Here is a 21,425-nt window from a genome sequence, read left to right on the forward strand (position 1 = left end):
TTATGACTTATGGCATTTGGACAAAAACTAAGCTTAACCTTTCTGAAAGTGGCTAAAATGTAACCAAAAACATATTAATAACAAAATGGTTGGAAGTCTTCATAAACTCCAGAATAAATGTTTATTATTCATTAAAACGTTAGCTATTAATGCATATATGTTTTATATAATTTACAAAACTCAAACTATTACTAATGAATTGTAGTTTTACATTTATGATCAAAACTAAATTGTATCTTAGCAATGACTATTTTAATTTCACCGAGAAGTTTGCTGTGCAGTAAAGGAGACATTACCGATATTTTGTGTATATCACGTATACATTATTTGCGAGTCGATCTATCCATGTTCGTCTATCTCAGTTTAAAAAGTTTTATCGAGATAGAAGAAAAAATATCGACTAAATTTTTTCAAGAGCCTTATTATAAATAGTATTTAAGCCTTAAACAAAAAATTAAGACATTTTTTACATTTTCGGAAAAGCGACATATATTTGTTGTTTTATACAAAAGTGACCTCATAACTTAAAGTATATTGTATTTTGTACAACTTAAAAATATTTTCTTTAAACTAGATAGTTTATCGAAAAATCAGTTAGGAAAAACAGTGTACGACCATTAAAATTATTTTTAAAATTGTATTATATTGCTTTCGTTTTGGTTGTGCTTAGTTAATTTCTCAAGAACGGCCCTAACGATTTAATTTTAAATTTATATAATTTCTCAACTTTTAACATATTTATATAACATTATTAAGCAATATAAACTAATCTGTTCAGAGCAAATAACGCTATCTGGACATTTAATTTCGCCGAAAAGTATGCATCACTAATTTAGTTAGTCGCTTAAGTACTTTCAGCCGAATGAGAAGTTGTCAGAAAGTGTTTTACTTAATCGAATATTTATTAATTTATCGTCACAAATTTTGATATCAGAATTTTTTATATATCACTGTGGACGCATTTGAAGTGTGAAAAAATTTGCTGCAATGGTTCGTTCAAAACGATTGATGACCGATCGAAAGGTATCACTTTGACTAAGGGGATTGCATATCAAGATTTTATGAAAGTCAATTGGCTAGGATAAAAGCGGTAAAAGTGTAAAAAAAGTGTAGATACGTATCGTTAAAAAGGTATTTTTAAGAGGTTTTATTGACAATATTTTCTCAAAGTAAACAAAAAAAATTTGTTAGGCCAATTGGATGATACAAAAATCATTTTTTAAGCGAAATCGAAACAAAGGCATTCGACTTAAGAAGTAATAAATTCTTATTGTTTCAAACTCAGTTTATGTAATAATGCCGCTTTTCAATCAGTCCTAGGATATTTCGAACTGCATCAACTAATAGCTCAGTACTCGATGCCAAAATCAACATTATAGAGCAAAAACGAAACTTCCTTTCCCAACACATAAACAGAACAAAATTTGTATACCCTTGCAGAGGGTATTATAATTTTGTTCAAAAGTGTGCAACGCTGTGAAGGAGACATCTCCGACCCTATAAAGTATATATATTCTTAATCAGGATCACCTCCTGAGTTGATATAGCCATGTCCGTCTGTCTGTTTCTTCGCAAACTAGTCTCTCAGTTTTAAAGATATCGAATTGAAACTTTGCACACATTCTTCTTTCATTTGCACGCAGTATATAAGTCGGAACGGCCGGGATCGGCCGACTATATCCTATAGCTGCCATATAACTGATTGATCGGAAATGCCATAACTTTGGTGTTTGTAAAGTTAGGAAGCTGGGATTTTATATTTGGCAAATCAATCCGACCTACCAAATTTCATAAGGATCGGCCGACTATATCCTATAACTGCCATATAACTGAACGATTGGAAATGCCATAACTTTGGTGTTTATACCCGTTACTCGTAGAGTAAAAGGGTATATTGTATTCGTGCAAAAGTATGTAACAGGTAGAAGGAAGCGTTTCCGACCCTATAAAGTATATATATTCTTGTTCAGGATCACTAGCCGAGTCGATCTAGCCATGTCCGTCTGTCCGCCTGTCTGTCCGTCTGTCTGTCCGTATGAACGCTGAGATCTCGGAAACTATAAAAGCCAGAAGATTGGCATTTTGCATGTAGATTTTAGGAGTTCCTACGCAGCGCAAGTTTGTTTCAAAATGGCTAGTGCCTACATTTCTGCCTTTCATGGTCCGTGGTACCAATGGCTTGGGGTAGATGGCGCAATACAATAGCGCCGAAAAACATATAAGAAGGCATATTTATATTAAGTTGTTTAGCTGAGTAACGGGTATCTAATAGTCGAGGCACTCGACTATAGCGTTCTCTCTTGTTTTAAAGTTAGGAAGTTGGGATTTTATTAAGAATGCATCATATGAATAATTTTTGAGAATATATTTTACAGAGTATTCTGCAAGGGTATATCAACTTCGCTTAGCTTTCCTTTCTTGTTTTTTGTGAAAGTGTATATATTTATTGCAAAACTTAACAGGTATACCGCTACCTTTGTGGCAGCTTGAGCAGGTTGTTAATATAGGGGATAAAAAATGTAGATATAATATATTATACGAGATATCTATTTAATTTCTATTTTATTTCTTTTAAGCTTTTAAATATTATTTATATCTTTATGTGAGGTCATGTGGGTGGTATCTTTTTAATCTTCCTTTTTCGGTCTCCATATCAGCCTTTTTGCCAATGAATTAGGGTGAGAACCAAGACGCCTAAAAAATTAATAATCGCCTTTCTTTGGGATTTTAAGATATCTTTCAATGTTCGTTCTCATAAACCAGGGGCGTTACAAATGGATCTAACAATCTTACTTTGTGCAACTCTAATTTTATCAAGGTTAGATTTAGCCGTTATGTCGTAGATTTGAGCGCATATCTCCAAATTGGACTCAGAATGGATTTATATATGCGGACTTTATTTGACAATGAGAGCTTATTTCTCGGCGAAAGTAGCCAGGATATGCTTGCAGCCAAATAGAATAACCTAAATACGCAACAAAACCCTACTTATCTATCTCACCAATCAGAGTTAACAACTGCCAAAAATACGAATACGAATATCGTCTACAAAGTACCAGTCTCTCGATGCACGACAAATAGTGTTTAAGCCTAATCAAAAATAATTTTCTGACTCTTACAAAGGGCAGCCATATTTCATAAAAAAATAACAAAAATAAACAATATCTACAATTTAAACTGAAGGAAAAAATTAAAGCAAATTTAAGACTTACCAATTATAATTAAATATCCGTAGCCAGCTTAAGTCCTCAAGTTATGGCTCCTAAAAACACAGCATGAGCTGATAATTTTACCAATAATAATGAAAAATGCAAACAGCACAGTTACTCAGCCTTAGAATTCACGAACCAGACTCCGCAAAACCATTTAATTTCCCTTGGAATCCACCGACCTCTGATATTTATTTGGATTTTATATAGCATTAAGACATTGTTTTTATTTGTTCTCCCAATAAAAAAAAAGTGATGACAGCCTACAGGATGTACTGAAGAGTTTATTTATTTACTATAAATTCAGCTTGAGTAAACGCACTAACTGGGCTTAATTGGGATTAACCTTTTGCATAGTTTATGGTGTTTTTATTGTGACCGGTGAACACATTTGCTTTTGTAAAAAAAGAAGCGATCTTTGATATATTTTCATATTACAGATGTTAAAGTAGGGTATAGTGTAATTATTATAGTGGATTCAAGACCTACTGAAAGCTATTATTGGGGGTCAAGATCATCCTGCGGACCATAAAACACTATTCAGAGCTCGTTGAGGCAGTAGCCTTTTTGATACAGTTTCCTGAATGCTTCCAAGCTGCCCTGATCCTGCTCCCCCTCGTGCTCCTCGAATCGTTGCTTTTTAACTTCAGCTTCAGAGTTGAAAACAATTAAAAGAAAAACTTTAAAAACGGCGCCAAAATATAATGACCGCTTTGGAGAAGTCGCAAAATATCCCATAAAGTGCTAAAGTGGCCAGAAAGCCAGAGTGTTATGTGCATTTTCCTCGTGAGAAAAGTGTTTTCGAGGGCGCCGAAGGCAGGGGGCAGGTTAAGCCAATCAGTTTTCCTAGGAAAGTAATCGAATACGTCAGTAGCTCATGTTACCCGTGCGGGAAATACAGTGCTGCCAGACCGTCAAACCGAACTTTCACGGATTTTCCCCAATTGCTCATGTTTCCGATCTCGCACCTTGTTGTTAGACCCCTCAAAAATTGTGGCCCGATTCGCCGGATACGACTCCCAGCGTTACCAGTCTCTTGACTCATATATTTTTACTTATACTATACTTATAATACTAAATTACTTATATACCACCTATTATTCTGACAGTTAGTTACATTTTGCGACCTCTACCGTTTAATTACAGAACTTTTGACTCCTATGTAAAAAGTAATTCGACTTCTTGCATATGTTTTTAGCGCCATTGTGCGGCTCGCAGCGGTACGTCCGTTGACGTGCACAATGTTTTTCAACTAACTGGCAGCCTTCGAAAAATACTTAAACACAAATGGCGTGTTTGAAAAAAAAGGGTTCTTATTGGATTTTTTTTTTTGGTTAAAAATATATATCATTGATCTGTGCTTAATTAGTTAATTTTTTATTCTGACAGTTTTTTATTGTCCCTTTAAAGACTTATATACTGCGTGCAAAGGAAAGAAGGGTGTGTGCAAAGTTTGAATTCGATATCTTTAAAACTGAGAGACTAGTTCGCGTAGAAACAGACAGACGGACAGACGGACAGACAGACGGACAGACGGACAGACGGACAGACGGACATGGCTATATCAACTGAGGAGGTGATCCTGATCAAGAATATATATACTTTATAGGGTCGGAGATGTCTCCTTCACTGCGTTGCACACTTTTGACCAAAATTATAATACCCTCTGCAAGGGTATAATAAGTAGGATTATATAATAATAATAAAAATATGAGTATTTGTTAAAATGATCAAATTCTGATCAAATTGTAAATAACTAAACATTTATGGAAAGTTACCACACGGACAAATGTCGAAATAATATTTCATTGAATGTTTTTTCGACCGACATTTGGCACGAAGGTTTGCTCCATTCTTTTGAAATAAGCGAGAATATAAAAATGTTTTGTTCACGGCGTCGAAGCTCCTGCGAGGGTCCTTTGTGCCACTCCACCCCGAGATCCGATAAATACAGACCCCAACTGGAACCCACACCTTCTTCCGCCGCTAATCTTCCCGTGAGCGTCTACGGGTGGTATCGAGTGCTGGTGTTCAGCAGCGATCGCCGGCAGTCGATCAACCGCGTGTTGAGGCGTCTCCGGAGGATCCTGTGGCCGCTGAAGCTAGCTCCCCGCTATAAGCACTCCGGCGGGGAACATGATGTGGCCGAGGACTCCGGCGCCCTCTTCACCTTCTACGTCGACAGGTACGACACAGCGAGCGCCTTGTTCCGCCTGCGGAGACTGGATGACCGCGTGAGGCTGAGGGTCAGCGACCGGGTGCCCCAGGTCCGGATTAGTCCGTCTTACAGGAGGCGGCTGCGGCGGGTGCTCCTGGCCAGATACGACCCGAACCAGCGCAGCCTGGACCTCACCCTGTTCCACAACGACGAGGCCTGGCGCGGGGAGTTCTGCGCCCTGGCTCAGCCCCACTGCCTGAGCACCGTGATCGGGATTATGGAGCGCGAGATGCCGGAGCTGGTGCGTCTGACCCTGGACCGCAATCACCTGACCCAGCTGTGGTCCTTCACTGGCGTGGAGCGGCGTTTTCCGCGGCTGCAGTGCGTCTCCCTGAGAAACAACGACATCGGGAGCCTTGGCCTATTGCGGGTTTTCCAGTTTCTGGCCCTCGTCGAGCTGAACCTCGAGCGGAATCTGCTGCCAGCTGGCTACGAAAGGGAGGTCCTCAGTACTTGGCCTAGTCTGGAGGTGCTCAATGAAATTCAAGTGACGCCCGACCCGAGAACTCTTTATTTGGCAGAAAGAATGGCGCAGCTCACAGGTGCTAGTCCAGTTTATTGCAGAAAGTTTCTGATGCAGAACAATGGTGACGACCAGGCGGTTAGGAATTTCTTTAGAATGTATCGCCGCGTGTGTAATGTATCCTAATTCAATGCTTGTTAGCTTCGTTTTTTTGTTTTTCGTTAATTTGTGAATTCTATTAAAATTAGCTTTTGTTTCTCGGAGCCAGTTGATTTGTGCAGGCAGTAATTGCGGTACGGGCCAGTTAGACCATTTTTATACTCTTGCAAAGGGTATTATAATTTCAGTCAAAAGTTTGCAACGCAGTGAAGGAGATTCGATCTAGCCATGTCCGTATGTCCGTCGTACGCAAACTAGTCCCTCAGTTTTAAAGCTATCTGCTTGAAAAGTTGTCTTTCTATTGCAGGTAATATATAAGTCGGCGACTAGAACAAAAAGAACAAAAAAAAATTAAAACAACAAAGTTATACTTTTTTTATTTTTTTACTATTGTTTTTATGGGAGCTATATGATAAACTTCCATAAGAACAAAAAGGAAAAAAAATAAACAAAGGATAACTTTGTTGTTTTTAATTTTTTTTGTTCTTTGGGATTTGGTAATTTTGAAATACTATGGAACTACAATTTTAATTAAATAAAAGTCGGTGATTTATATCTTATAGGTCCCATAGGAAAATCAAATATGTAAAAAAAAAATAATAAAAAAAAATTATTACAAATTTATTTATAGTTTTGTCAAAATCGCACAACAATATCATATAGCTGCCATAGAAACGATGGCAAAATGCAGCTTAAAATCGACATAGCTTCATGATTTTTAGTAATATACGATGAAAAGTCTAAATGTGGTCGTTCTGTAATAACTGCTTCCTTTTTTTGTTTTGTTTTAATATATACTATTCCCAAGCCCAACTAAAGCGGAAACTGCCCCTCAAATTACAACCAGAATGAAGCCTTTTTAAAGGACTTAATAAAATATAATATATAAAATACTTCTTGCATTTTTGCCATACATTTCTGAGGGTAACAGCTCACAAAATATTAAGTAAGCCCGTTTGGGGTCTTGGCCTTTTCACACACTTGAGCGTCTGTTTCTTAGGCCACTCCAATTACGTAATTTGCCTGTTAACCCAAATGTAATGTCCTTACTCAAAACCAAGAAAAGTTTCCTTTTTTCGGCGACTTTTTGGCATAGAACTTTTTACTTTTTACTTTTCACTTTGTGTTGAGCGAAAAACTCAAAAGGTGAAACGTTTGCCACTACCGCTGCCACTGCAGTTGTTGTCGTTATTTTGTTTCTCGAGTGCAAAATGAGTTACAAATTATTAAAAGAGACGTGGACACAACGCCTACGCACTGGCAACTGTTTTCCACGCCGACCGCTGGCTAAAAGTGCACTCGGAAAAATTGTCTGACTTGGACTTCACAATTATATAAATACTTTACATCTTCAGTCTTTTTTGAATATTGGGCGGAGAAAACTTTAAAAACTAAGCCTATTTCACAATAATATGCAATAGTAATTTTACAAGTGCCCTGTAAAGAAGTCATGATACCAGAGAAAATAGTAGGAATCATTTTAGTGTTGTTCAGAATATGATAAAATCGATCTTGAAATAAAATGCATTTTTTATTGTGTAAGAGTAGGACCGGGGACGAGAATGGAAAAAGTAATGGAAACAAGAAGTGGTTGCTGCGGTGCGGTGTTGGCCCAAACGGAAGTTGGCGCTGATGGCCGGGCTTTGGCTTCGGCCAACTTCAAGATGCTGCTCCTGGGGCATGGGCCACTCGCTTTTCACTTTCTTGGCACTTTATTTTAATTTCTGAGGCCTTCCAAAGTTTCCTCTCCGTTTTTTCCAACACTTCCATTCTGCCCCTAGTTAGTTGCGGCTAAGTAGAAATTACTTCAACTTGCGGCTTTGCCGCTCTTTTTTTCAGGTCAACCCGGGAGGCAACTCCGGGAGGTAGTCTAATGTTAAATGTTACCTTCTTCAATGTCGATATTTCAAACCATTAGTAATAACTTTTTTAAACGAAATTTCAATTTTCTTGTGTATTTAAATATCATTTTTACAAGAATTACTGCCCGATCTAGTTCTTATCGAGCGACATTAGAATGTGGAATTAAATGATAAGCTGCATTGTTCCCTGCTTATTAAATACCGTAGGCTACCTCCAAATATGTTAGGTAGCTACGAGGCTAGACAGGATGTTCAAGTCTCCAAAACGCCTACTTGAAACATATTAGCATTAAGAATTTTCTTTTCCAAGCCATTTTGTTCCTCGATAAGTCTGGTGGCCTCCTGAGAATCCTTGGTGTTCTGGAGGGGTGCATTCAAGTCTAGAAATGTCTGTATTGCAAATTGCACCTTTTTCATCTGTCGCTCGGTTTCGTTCAGTAGATTCTTAAAATGGGGTGATTAAAAATGATGTACAAATTAGCAACTTATTTCAGTTAAGCCCTAACTAAAATCAAATTATTCGCTTTGTTTCTTTCTAGTAAAGAAATATATCTCAAAATTAACCTGAAAATCCCGCAGCTTTTCCAAGTGCTCTATCTTTTTGTGGGGTGTTTCCGAATTAATTATACTTTTATGCAGTCGCCGGTCTTCACAATTAATCTGCTGCATGTTAAATTTGTAGCACTGTTGAAAGAAGCAATACGAATTTATCAACTTCTTGAGATCTCGTTTTCCAGGGTCTTCCATAGGTGTGAAAAATTTAAAAATAAATAAGGTGAGAATGTGTTGGATGTCAAAGGTTTTGGAGTAAACGTCGTTCAGAAAACGAATTATAGGGCTAAGATTGCTGTTAATGGTAAATGGGATTGTGTGCATGTTTTTCCTAGAAAAGTTGAAAATTTGTCAACTGAAATTGAGATACTAAAACTTTGGCTCATAAAATGCAATTGAGAAACTTCTTACTAACCTCACCTAAATTAACTTTGTTTTAAAGTAAAATAAGTTAAACTTTTATCATGGTAACAAATAGGAATAAATACACAAACAAACAGTATATAAAACGTCCATAGGCAAATAGCGGGGAATACTTCAAATAGTTTACTTTTAATGTTACAAATTATGCAACTAGGAACCTTTTAGAGTGTTACATAACAGACAAATATGAAAACGTGTCTTCCCCGACTGAACAACGAAATAGAACGTTGTTATCTACAAGACCCACAATATAACAATTCTGCAGTCTCACTTTTTGGGGAAAGTATGTGCAATGTATTGATTCTGAGTGTTCTGCTTTCCACCCAAACGATTCTTGAGAGCCACATGAAAACGACAAAATCAGGAAATGACAGAATGCAGAGTGTGGAGTGCATAAATACGATTTATGTATTCAAGTTTTGTGTTTTTCTTTTTCCGTTCCGTTCCTTTTACTTTTTCCCGATCACCCGTCCCGGTTTTTCGGGGACGACAACCAGGGGCGTGGCACGAGCCATAAAGCTAACAAATTGCTGACACAACATATGAATGACAATATATCAGTTGTGGAACAAGCCAGCTGAGTGGCTGCTGCTGAATACCGTTTGATTTAAGGATGGCTCAAATAGAAAACTCGTAAGTGGTGGTATATAGAACTTATCCATTGAATATAACGTAGGTTTTAAATGTCCAAGGCACTCGCCTCTGGAACAATTTGTTTGCGTACTTAGGGGCACTTCTCCATTTATAAGCCACTTAACACTTTATGCTTTTTAGCGGTTTTTATTTCTTCCCTTTCAAGTGCACTTTCAACTGTGATACACGAAAAAATAACCGCAAAGCAGGAAAACTTGAAGCTTAAATAAATACAAACAACAGAATAATGTATGTGAGCGAATTAGGTCAAGCGGAAAAATTCATTTCCGTTTCGGCCAATCCAAAAGGGGTCCCGAAAGAGATAGGAAAAATTATGCAGCTTTTTTATTGAATTTTTTGTCAAGGCCATTCCCACCGATGAGAAGATATATGTATTCCCCATTGCCAAAAAGGTTTTATCAGGCTCAGGAATAACATCTTAGCAAAAACAGCGGGAACTACTCAGCATGTTGTTCAATTAATCAAATCGACACCCGTTCCGTCCACAGATCATGGCCATCTTAATATTTCAGGGTATCGAATGGTATTTGGCATTTGACATCCGTTCATCGTGCCTTTAACATGTCCAATGAATGAGAAATCGCTGGGAGGTATTTGGCCGAATAGGGGGAACACAGCTCTTGTAGGGGCCGAAACCACTGTAGTTTCGATTTGCCACTTTGTTCAATATGCGACGACTGACTTTGTGGCCCACGGAAACAAAAAACAGGAAGTGCGAGTGGCATTGTGGTCGGGAAATTGAGTTGGGTGGTTGAACTCTGTGCGTGTTTCTATGCCGGTGGTTTGGTGAGTTCAAGTCTTGCTGTATTTGACAGGTTAGTTCCCGTTTCCCATCCAACTATCACCTTTGGCGGTTCTATCGGTAAAAGGGAATAAGACATCCTTGTGATCAGCTTAACATGGCATCTTTTCTATTTGCTTGCTTTTACTTTTACTTTTGTTAAGTTTTAAATTTTTTGGTGTAGTATGCAAATAAAAGTCAAGGTTGTGATGTGTCATTTCCAATTGGTTAAAAAATATATTTTATAAAACATCATAGAAGTCAATGTAAATTTGGAATAAAGTTATTTCAAATTTGTCATAAAATAAAATTTATTAAATTTATTCTTCATAAAGTTATATTATACAATGAAAGAGAACTTTATTTTCGATTCAAAATAATTTAAAATTCTAAAAAAATTAGTTGTTTTTGATGTTGAAAGTAAATTGGAATTAAAAAAGAAATTATCATTCGTTTTCGACAAAACTTATTCTACGACTCGCAAATGAAAAGCCTCGTATGCATTAGAGGGTTGCAAAAATATTATAAACAACGCCCCAAAGAACAAAAAAAAGTTGAGAAGAACAATATTAAAGTAAGTTAACCGACCATCTTACCAACTGACCAAATAATAATCAAGAACGATTACTGCGATTTGTCAAGTGTGCTCTTAAATGGCGTAAATGTCAGACACCGAGAAAGTTTAAGGAAACTAAACTTTCCAACAACTTTTATAATTGATTGCAAGCAATGTTATTGGGTTCTTAGAGAAACTGAAAAGTAGAGCGTTTAATATGGAAAATTACCAGCAACTAAAACCACACAAGATGAAAACAAGATTAGGTAGCAATTAAATTTTTTATATTTTCCTAACAGCTTTTGTATGCATGCTCCTTTTCAATTGGAAATCGAGCTACGACTCAATTTGTTCAGCTTTAAGCTGCTTTTTCAAAGGAGAAAAGAAGAATCGACTGAATTTCCATTCGTATTTACACATTTTGAGCATAAAAGCTTCGGGTGGGAAATGTAAACACTGTCATAATCAGCCTACAGACACCTACACTAATGCGTATACGTAATACGCAAGCCCATGTGAGCTTATAACAGGGATTGCGTAGGAAATTGTAGCCTTCTTTGCGGATTCGAAGAATAGGAAATAAATTACATCAAGCGTTTAAAATAGATACGCTGCCGATGGGGAAATAAATGAGATTGGGCACAAATCAAAATGTGTGATAAGAGGGAAATGAGAAGAGGTGGCGTTCGCTTTGAATCTCAACCAACAGTTCAAACTGAAGCTTTCACCAATTTTTTCAAATTGAATTTTTTCTTTTCAAAAAAACCTTTGTGAGAGTGTCCAAAAAATGCAGCTTTGTTATTCCATTGCAGATGATTCTCGCCTGTCTGTCCTCCTAGCAACTGCAAATGAGTGCTATAAGCTTACACCTATGTATGAATGTACGACTGGGAAAACCTTGGAAAAAAGGCAGCAAAGCGTTAAACCGTTAGCACTTGTATTGAGCCGAGCAGCTGCCGGCGACACCTTGCAACAGTTGCCCGAGAAAAAACCATGTCGAGCTCAGTTTGCTAATACCGTCGCTGCGCTGAAAGAAATTTCGAAAATTGGAGTATTGGTGTTATCAGTTTTCGTTAAAGATAACATAAATGTTTTAAAAAATGAATATCTAATTAGGGTTTTTTCAAAATCAAACCAGTGATATTGGTGTCGGACTTTGGAATAGGTTTTAAAATTTACAGAAACTGTTTAAAATTTCTTTGTTTATTCTTTGACAACAAACATTATAATTTTCACTTGAAAAAAAATGAACTTCTGAATGTGAGGCTTATGTTCAGACTTAGCTCTTAAAACAGAAAAAAGTCCTCCTGTTGATTTGTCTCAGTGCACGACTAGGTACGCGTCACCGCTTTGCATACATATGCATTGTGGTTAAGCAATTTGCAGCAAACGAAATGAAAGTGCTAAGCGCATTGGCCGTCAGTTCTCGCCCCACCTTTCCCTTTGCGAGTGTGTGTGCGGCAGGTGCGATATGGGAAAGCTGTCACAGAGCTGGATGTGTGGCTGTGTGCGTGGGCCCCATGTATCTTTTTGTGCAACTCCAGCTCTGCTCCGCGGCCTGCGCTAGATTTCATAATTTTTGCGAGCGTCTGGTGCTGCCGGTGCTGTCTGGTGTCTCCCAGTCACGTGTCATTCGTATCGCGCCATAAACAAACCCGACTTGCCTTCACCAGCCGCCCGCCTCGTTGGCATGGAGCATCGTTTGTTATCCCTACAGGCCCGCTCCCTTCGCCTCGATTCGATTTATTTTTATGGGTCTTTCCTTCTGCACTTTCCACTTCTGCATTGGTACTTGCCGAGCTGGGCTCAACCCTCGCACTTGTTAACTGAAAATACTTTCTCATGCGTGAAATGCATGACAAGCGAAGCAGACACAGACGTTGACGCATTGAAATGAGGGAGGCAAGGAAAACCCCCGAAGGTTATCAACTTCAGGCATTACATAAATTTCTAAAAATTAAAAATTTGAACTGTTTCGTGGGGCTTTATGTTAAATAAATCAATATTTATCTGATCTAAGACCATTTGTATTATTTTAATTTTTACACTTAATAATAATTTTAATGTCGAATGCCGACATGATCGATTATGCGATACATTTGAAAATTTTTTTCAATGTCAGTCATTTAACTTTTAAGACTAAAAACATTTTTTTTAATCGTATAACAATAGTTCATCTAATCCACAAACGCATTTTAAGTCAGCGACTACGCTTTCTTTTAGTTATTCAAACATTTTTATATTTTCTATGGCATCTATATGACATAGTCGTTCGATTGTTATAAAACAAAGCTTGTGATTCTTAAATAAATTGAACTATAGCGAATACATCTATAAGTTTAAGAGAGTGTTCTTTCGGCTTAAAAAGAAACCTTTTCAACATTTGTTACACCGTTGCAGAGTATCGTCTTCAACATACACAACATGTAAAAACAAATTTTGACACGAAAATGTTTCTTTAATCGTCTTAATAAATACACTTTCCTAACATTACGGTTAACACCACCAGCGAAACTTATTAGAGAAGGACAGAAAAAACAATATTTTGCATTACAGCGTATTTTTATACCCTTGCAGAGGGTATTATAATTTTGGTCAAAAGTGTGCAACGCAGTGAAGGAGACATCTCCGACCTTATAAAGTATATATATTCTTGATCAGGATCACCTCCTGAGTTGATATAAGCATGTCCGTCTGTCCGTCTGTCCGTCTGTCTGTCCGTCTGTCTGTTTCTACGCGAACTAGTCTCTCAGTTTTAAAGATATCGAATTGAAACTTTGCACACATCCTTCTTTCCTTTGCACGCAGTATATAAGTCGGAACGGCCGGGATCGGCCGACTATATCCTATAGCTGCCATATAACTGAACGATCGGAAATGCCATAAGTTTGGTGTTTGTAAAGTTAGGAAGTTGAGATTTTCTATGGGTTTTATATTTCGCCAATCAATCCGACCTACCAAATTTCATAAGGATCGGCCGACTATATCCTATAGCTGCCATATAACTGAACGATCGGAAATGCCATAACTTTGGTGTTTGTAAAGCTAGAAAGTTGGAATTTTCTATGGGTTTTATATTTGCCCAATCAATCCGACCTACCAAATTTTATAAGGATCGGCCGACTATATCCTAAAGCTGCCATATAACTGATTGATCGGAAATACCATAACTTTGGTGGTTGTAAGGTTAGGAAGTTTGGATTTTCTATGGATTTAATTTTTGACCAATCAATCCGACATACCAAATTTCATAAGGATCGGCCGACTATATTCTATAGCTGCCATATAACTGAACGAGTGGAAATGCCATAACTTTGGTGTTTATACCCGTTACTCGTAGAGTAAAAGGGTTTATTGTATTCGTGCAAAAGTATGTAACAGCTAGAAGGAAGCGTTTCCGACCCTATAAAGTATATATATTCTTGATCAGGGTCACTAGCCGAGTCGATATAGCCATGTCCGTCTGTCCGTCTGTCTGTCTGTCCGTATGAACGCTGAGATCTCGGAAACTATAAAAGCTAGAAGATTGGCATTTTGCATGCAGATTCTAGGAGTTCCTACGCAGCGCAAGTTTGTTTCAAACTGGTGCCACGCCCCCTTTAACGCCCACAATCGCTTATATACGATTTTAAAAATTTAAATATTTCGGAAAAGTAAAAATGCAGTTTTATTGTGTTTATCAATACCTATCGAAATGTAGAAGAAATTTTCGAAGTTTCTATCTCCATCTTCCTCGCACTCCCTTTACCTGAGTAACGGGTATCTGATAGTCGGGGCACCCGACTATAGCGTTCTCTCTTGTTTTAAAGTTAGGAAGTTGGGATTTTTATGAGTGTTAAGAATGCATATGAATAATTTTGGAGAATATAATTTACAGAATATTCTGCAAGGGTATTTCAACTTCGGCTCCGCACGAAGTTAGCTTTCCTTTCTTGTTAAACCTTTATTAGTAATTTCCTACTACCCTGAATCACCCATAAAACCTCCTCTTCGCTTTGCTCAGAAGTTAGTTTCTTAACTTTAGAGATAGCTAGAAACCACTCTTTTCAGTTGAGTTAATTGGGGATAACGGCGCAAAAGAAATCATTCAATTAAATATGCAATCGAAATACAGCCAACAAATAAAAACAAAGAACAATTGCCGGGGCAATATCAATTCGGTAAATATTCAGTGGAAAAACCGCAAACACAATCGAAACTTTCCGGCTGCTGAAATATTTAAATGGTCGAGAAAAAGAGAAAAAAATCTGCATAAAATCAACAGGATAAAGTTGCATCCTCCAGTTATAAACAATAATTAAAAAGATCCCTTGGTCGGCGGTCTTAATATTCCGACTGGGTCGGGCATCCATGGGGTAATCATTCCCCTTTGTCGGGCAATTAAGGCTTGCTTTTATTAAAAGGATATTCTTTCTTCCAAAATTACGTATACTGAAACAAATGTATTGACTCATTCGTCATGTTTGCATTTTCATGGACTACAGGTTTGTAGTAGGCAACCTTACGCCCGATAAACTATCGATTGTTAATGTTAAGCTAACATTAAGTATAACATAATCTTTAAGGAAGCCCAATGTTAATCATTCTTGGTATATGCATTGAATAAAGCGGACGTGTTATAATAAAAAGTGCCCAAAGTATTAAATATACCGGTCCTCTCACAAATTCAGAAGTGGGATAAATCTACGCAATGGACGATATAAACTTCAACAATTTCTCGGTTGTTCAACTAAAAAGATGGCTTTCCGCGTTGGGAATGCCAACTCAAGGTCTTAAGGCCGAATTGATGGCTCGTCTTGGGCGTGTTCCTCCCGAGGAGCGCGGCCAGGCACCACGCGAAGACGCCAACCCAAATTCTGGAGAAGATCGACCCGTTAACGAGGATTCCGAAGAAGATCAACCCGCTAACGAAGATTCCGAAGAAGTTCAAGGCGACGCCTCCGCCCATCAACTTCAGGGCGCCGAGGGCAACGTGAACATCGCACCAGCGGCTTCTCAGAGGGTGTTCTCCCGAGATGCCCTTGAGCAACATGAACTTCTTGCCATCATAAGGCAGCTGCAGGCAGAAGTATGTAAGTGCGCATCGCAATTTGTTGCAACAAGCGCAGACACGTGGCGCCGCACAACAACAAGCAGTTGACAATAGTGGCAACCTCGGAGACTCGAACATTCTACCGCGGTCGCAAATGCATGCATCGTCTGGCAACCCTACCAGTCTGATCGTGCTACCGACCTCAGACGACAATGCATCTGGTGGCGGCATTACAAGCTCAAACGTTTTGCCAGCCCTGCAAGGCATTGCATCGAGTGGCAACAGCAGTGGTTTGGCAGTATTCGGCTCAACGAACAACAACACCGCCGTTTTCAACGCCGACGGAGCTGCCAGCCGAGCTGCATCAGCAACATCGTTATCTTTCGCCAAAGAAGCAGCCATAGACTTTGACGAAAACATGTGTGCTCGCATCTGGGTGGAGCACCTTAAGAACATTGGTCAGGTATATGTGTTGGCCGACGACTGTCTAAGGATGCTATTCATCACCAAGCTGAAGGGAAAGGCACAGCGTTGGTTACATGCCAACCCCACTAGAATGCTGGAACCTTTCGAGAGGCTATGCGAGCAGCTGATTAAGGCCTTCGGGCAAATGTCTTCAAAATCCGAGCAGCGTCGCAAGTTCGAGCAACGGAAATGGCAACAAACCGAGCGTTTTGCCATGTACTTCGAAGACAAGATGATGTTGGCTCAACCCATCAACCTGGAGACAGATGAGCTTTTGGAACAAATCATCGAAGGAGTGCCATCAGCCAATTTAAGGGATCAAGCACGCATTCAACGATTCGCCAACCCGGAGCAGATGCAGCAAGCCTTCGCAAATATCTGCCTCCCGCAGATAATCGAGACCAACGCAGCGAAGAAGACATCTATGGAGGCCTCTGGAAACAACGAATTGCGCTGCAGAAACTGTAACTCCAAGGGCCATTTCGCAAAGGATTGCCGCAAGCCAAAAAGGGCTCCCGGATCTTGTTTCGCATGTGGAGAAATGGGGCACTTCGTAGGGCAATGCCCTAAGAGGAAGAGCGCCAGCGACAACAACAATTATGTAAGATCTATGCAAATTTATTTCGTTTCGTTTTCTAATGTACCAATTATTGCAGAATGTCTCATAGACTCAGGCAGCGCGATTTCATTTATAAAACTTTCCAAAGTCCCATATGGAATACACATTACTAAAGTTAAGACTTCATATTTTGGTATAAATAAGAGCCAACTTAATGTAAAAGGAAAAACTTTGTGTTTTATCATGAAGGAAGGAATAAAAATTTGTTTTGATTTAATAATTGTCGCTGATGAGTCCATGAGCCATGATGCAATTCTGGGAAGGGATTTCATGGATATCTTTGGTTTAAGCATTAATCTAGACACCCTTGACACTATTAAGGATAGTAGTTGTAATATTAACAAAAATAACTCACTGTCTCACACTTGCAACTTGAACCTTTATTGTGGAACGAAGGATCAACGACATAGAATGGCTGATTTATCTGAAGATGTTTGTACGGATTGTCTAGGACATTTAACTGGAAATGAAACTGTTAAGGAGCAACTGTTAGGAAATGAAACTGTTAAGGAGCAACTGTTAGGAAATGAAACTGTTAAGGAGCAAATGTTAGGAAATGAAACTGTTAAAGAGCAACTGTTAGGAAATAAGACTGTTAGGGAACAATTAATGGAAGGAGATACTGTTGAGAAGCAACTCGTAGGAGAAGAGACTGTTAAGAACGAACTATTAGAAAATAAAACTTTTAAGGAGGAACTGTTAGGAATACAAACTGAAAAACTGACAAAGAGCATTTTAGCAGAAACGTTTGATGAGGATATGTTAGGCATCAACATAGTTGATGATCAATTCCCGGATTATAGCATTGGTAATGAAATCGACTACGAAACCAAGTGCAGGTTTGTCAAAATGTTTAAAACGTTATACGGTACTGCAAAAAGACCAGAAATACCTTTTATCAGATGTGAAATGAAAATTAACATAGAAAAATCGAAGCCGTTTAGTTGTTCACCTAGGAGGCTATCATATAGTGAAAAGGATCAGCTTCAGAAAATGTTAGACGAATACCTAGATAAAGGCATTATAAGAAATAGCGACTCGGAATATGCTTCCCCAATCGTGTTGGTAAAGAAGAAAACTGGTGATCTTAGATTGTGCATAGACTATCGCAAGCTTAATAAAGTTCTAATAAAAGACAACTATCCTCTGCCTTTAATAGATGACCTCTTGGATAAGCTAGTCAATAAAAGTGTATTTTCAAAGCTCGATTTGAAAAATGGATATTTCCACGTATTCGTGAGCAATGATTCGATAAAGTATACGTCTTTTGTGACTCCTTTAGGACAGTTTGAATTTTTGAGGATGCCCATGGGAATAAAAAATGCTTCAGCCGTTTTTCAACGCTTCGTAAACAAGATTTTTTCCGATTTGATCAGAGAAAATAAAGTTATTGTATATATGGATGACATAATGGTAGCCAGCACAGATATAGAGGAACATTTAAGTACATTAAAGGAAGTATTTATACGTTTAGTTAATAATAGGTTAGAGCTGCGGCTGGATAAGTGTGAGTTTATGCAGTCAAGCATAAAATATTTAGGATTCTTCATAGCTAAAGAAGGAATTAGAGCAGATGATAGAGGTCTTGACGCTATTGAAAACTTTCCGATCCCAGAAAAATTACACAACGTTCAAAGCTTTTTGGGTTTATGCTCATATTTCAGACGCTTTATAAAAGATTTTTCTATTTTAGCCAAGCCACTTTACGATATGTTAAGAAAAAAAAAGGACTTTACGTTTACAGAGAAAGAGTTTAATTGTTTTTTAAATCTTAAGAAAAAACTAATCGAGTCCCCTGTCTTGGCTATTTATGATCACAAAGACGATGTCGAGTTACATTGCGATGCAAGCTCTTTAGGATTCGGTGCAGTTTTAATGCAAAAGAAAGGGGATGGAAAATTTCATCCCGTATTCTATTTCTCAAAGCGAACAACAGAAACTGAGTCCAAGTACCACAGCTTTGAGCTAGAAACATTGGCTATCATATACGCCCTTCGCAGATTTCGAATTTACCTTCACGGAAGGCATTTTAAGATAATAACCGATTGTAATTCTTTAACCCTTACTTTAAATAGGGTCGACCTAAACCCTAGAATTGCCCGGTGGGCACTCGAACTTCAAAATTTTGATTACGAAGTAGTTCATCGATCGGGAAATAAAATGCAGCACGTAGATGCTCTAAGTAGGTGTCATATATTGACGATTGAGGCCAATAGTTTTGAAGATAATCTGTTAATCTGTCAATCAAAAGATTCAAAAATTTTACAAATTCGAGACCAGCTAGAGAAAAATCAACTTAAAATGTTTGAAATGAGAAACGGGGTCGTGTACAGAAAATGGAACGACGACAGATTGTTATTTTATGTCCCTGAAGAAATGGAGAGTCATATTTTACATAAATATCACAATGAACTTGGACACATTGGTAGAGATAAAATGTTAGACGCTATTTTAAAAACATATTGGTTTGATAAAATGAAAGAGAAGTGCAGTAGTCACATTGAAAATTGCCTAAAATGTGTTGCATTTGCACCAAAAACGGGGAAATCAGAAGGTTTTCTGCATAGTATTCCGAAAGGGGATAAGCCATTCGAGTTGCTGCATATCGATCACTACGGACCAGTGGATAAAGGAAGAGCAAATAAACACATATTTCTGATTGTAGACGGGTTTACTAAGTTCGTAAGACTGTACACAACTAAGACAACAAATACAAAAGAAGTTTTAAAAGCATTAAGCGACTACTTCAGGGCTTATAGCACACCAAAGTCGATTGTATCAGACAGAGGTAGTTGTTTTACCTCTAATGATTTCGAACAATTCTTGTCTCAGAGGAACGTAAAGCACTTGAAAATTGCAACAGGGTCTCCACAAGCCAACGGACAGGTGGAGCGTATAAACAGGAGCATTGGCCCTATGATTGCAAAACTTACAGAACCAGAAAACGGTGCACATTGGGACACAGTAATTGAGCAAGTAGAATATACCCTTAATAACACTATACATAGAAGCATTAAACAGGTCCCGAGCAAGATGCTTTTTGGTGTTCAGCAGAAAGGAGAGATCGTAGATGAGTTTAGAGAAAAATTAGAAGAAATACAAGATACGATTGTTACTGAAAGTTTAGAGGAAATTCGACTAAAAGCAATAGATAATCAAAATCAAGCACAGGCATACAATAAAACTTATTTTGACAAGAAAAAGAAAAAGGCCAAGGACTACGGAAAGGGGGATTACGTCATGGTAAAAAACTTTGATAGCACAGCTGGAGTTGCGAGGAAGTTGATACCCAAGAATAAAGGACCATATGTTATAGCCAAAGTGCTTCGGAACGACAGGTTCTTGTTGCAAGACGTTGAAGGCTTTCAAGTATCGCGAAATCCGTACAAGGGTGTCTGGAGTGCTCAAAATATAAGACCATGGATAGGAAAAAGGAAAACATTGTAAAACATAAGATTACATAACAACTTTGTATTAAGATAAGAGTATTGTAATTAGCTTTAACTTTAGTTTTAAGAATCTCAGGATCAGGGGATCCAAGTCGCAGGACGGCCGAATTGTAGTAGGCAACCTTACGCCCGATAAACTATCGATTGTTAATGTTAAGCTAACATTAAGTATAACATAATCTTTAAGGAAGCCCAATGTTAATCATTCTTGGTATATGCATTGAATAAAGCGGACGTGTTATAATAAAAAGTGCCCAAAGTATTAAATATACCGGTCCTCTCACAGGTTAAACATCAATCACTTGTTTAGAAAACCTAGAAACTCAGTTGAGTTTCAGATGTTTGTTTCACAACTGCACTTTCCGAAGCTCATGTATGCAGTTACCTCGACTATGAGATACTTGGACGCTGGAAAAAGTGGTCTTAGATTTTAAAATAACAGAATATTTTAGACAAAAATAACAAAATCTTCCTTCGAAGAAAATTTAAGACTGACTAAGTTTATATCTGGTTGACTGCCCCTTTTGTTATAAATAAAATAAATATGTTATACTTAATATGGTGCTGATTTTTCATGGATAACATTACGACTTCAAAAGAATACTTTATATCCAGGTCTCGTTACTCCCCCTCACTAGTAAACACATTGTCCATAAATCACAAAATACGAATTAGGGGCCACACTCGTCGAGTCTGTAAGTAGCCACAGGAGAGTCCGGTAAAAGAAATTTGAAATTTTCAAATGCTGGACGAGCAAAGAGAAATGGAAAAGGCGTTGAATATGCAGCAGGATCTGGTCGAGAAGAGCTCAGAAACGGCCCAGAAGCTGGCCCAGAGCCGAGAGGCTGGCTAACAAATGTTCGGCTGGACAATGTCCTGGGCGGGCCAAGAGTTTATCGCTGGACAAGTTTTATGTTAACACTGGCCACAACAAGACCAATGGTAATAGCGATGGCAGGCGAAGAGGCAGCAGCTGCCCGACT

General features: G+C 38.2%; 3 protein-coding genes across 3 annotated transcripts; 2 read left to right on the top strand and 1 right to left on the bottom strand.

The window, feature by feature from the left end:
• Positions 1-5,040: 5,040 nt before the first annotated feature.
• On the top strand, positions 5,041-6,076 carry LOC108053523 (nuclear RNA export factor 1). Its single transcript, XM_017136210.1, has one exon. It carries the CDS (start codon positions 5,090-5,092, stop codon positions 6,074-6,076), a length of 987 nt encoding a protein of 328 aa, XP_016991699.1. The 5' UTR covers positions 5,041-5,089.
• A 2,087-nt stretch (positions 6,077-8,163) lies between these two features.
• Positions 8,164-8,658, bottom strand: LOC108053522. The gene is made up of 2 exons (XM_017136209.2): positions 8,476-8,658; positions 8,164-8,355 (listed from the first exon to the last, which is right to left on the bottom strand). The coding sequence occupies exons 1-2, from the start codon at positions 8,656-8,658 to the stop codon at positions 8,164-8,166; spliced, it is 375 nt and encodes a 124-aa protein (XP_016991698.2).
• Positions 8,659-16,513: 7,855 nt separating this feature from the next.
• Positions 16,514-17,169, top strand: LOC123037226 (zinc finger protein GIS2-like). Its single transcript, XM_044457027.1, has 2 exons — positions 16,514-16,975; positions 17,031-17,169. The coding sequence occupies exons 1-2, from the start codon at positions 16,520-16,522 to the stop codon at positions 17,040-17,042; spliced, it is 468 nt and encodes a 155-aa protein (XP_044312962.1). The 5' UTR covers positions 16,514-16,519; the 3' UTR covers positions 17,043-17,169.
• Positions 17,170-21,425: the final 4,256 nt, after the last annotated feature.

The sequence above is a fragment of the Drosophila rhopaloa genome, unplaced genomic scaffold, assembly GCF_018152115.1.
Source record: "Drosophila rhopaloa isolate 14029-0021.01 unplaced genomic scaffold, ASM1815211v1 contig_155, whole genome shotgun sequence".
Taxonomy (NCBI): domain Eukaryota; kingdom Metazoa; phylum Arthropoda; class Insecta; order Diptera; family Drosophilidae; genus Drosophila; species Drosophila rhopaloa.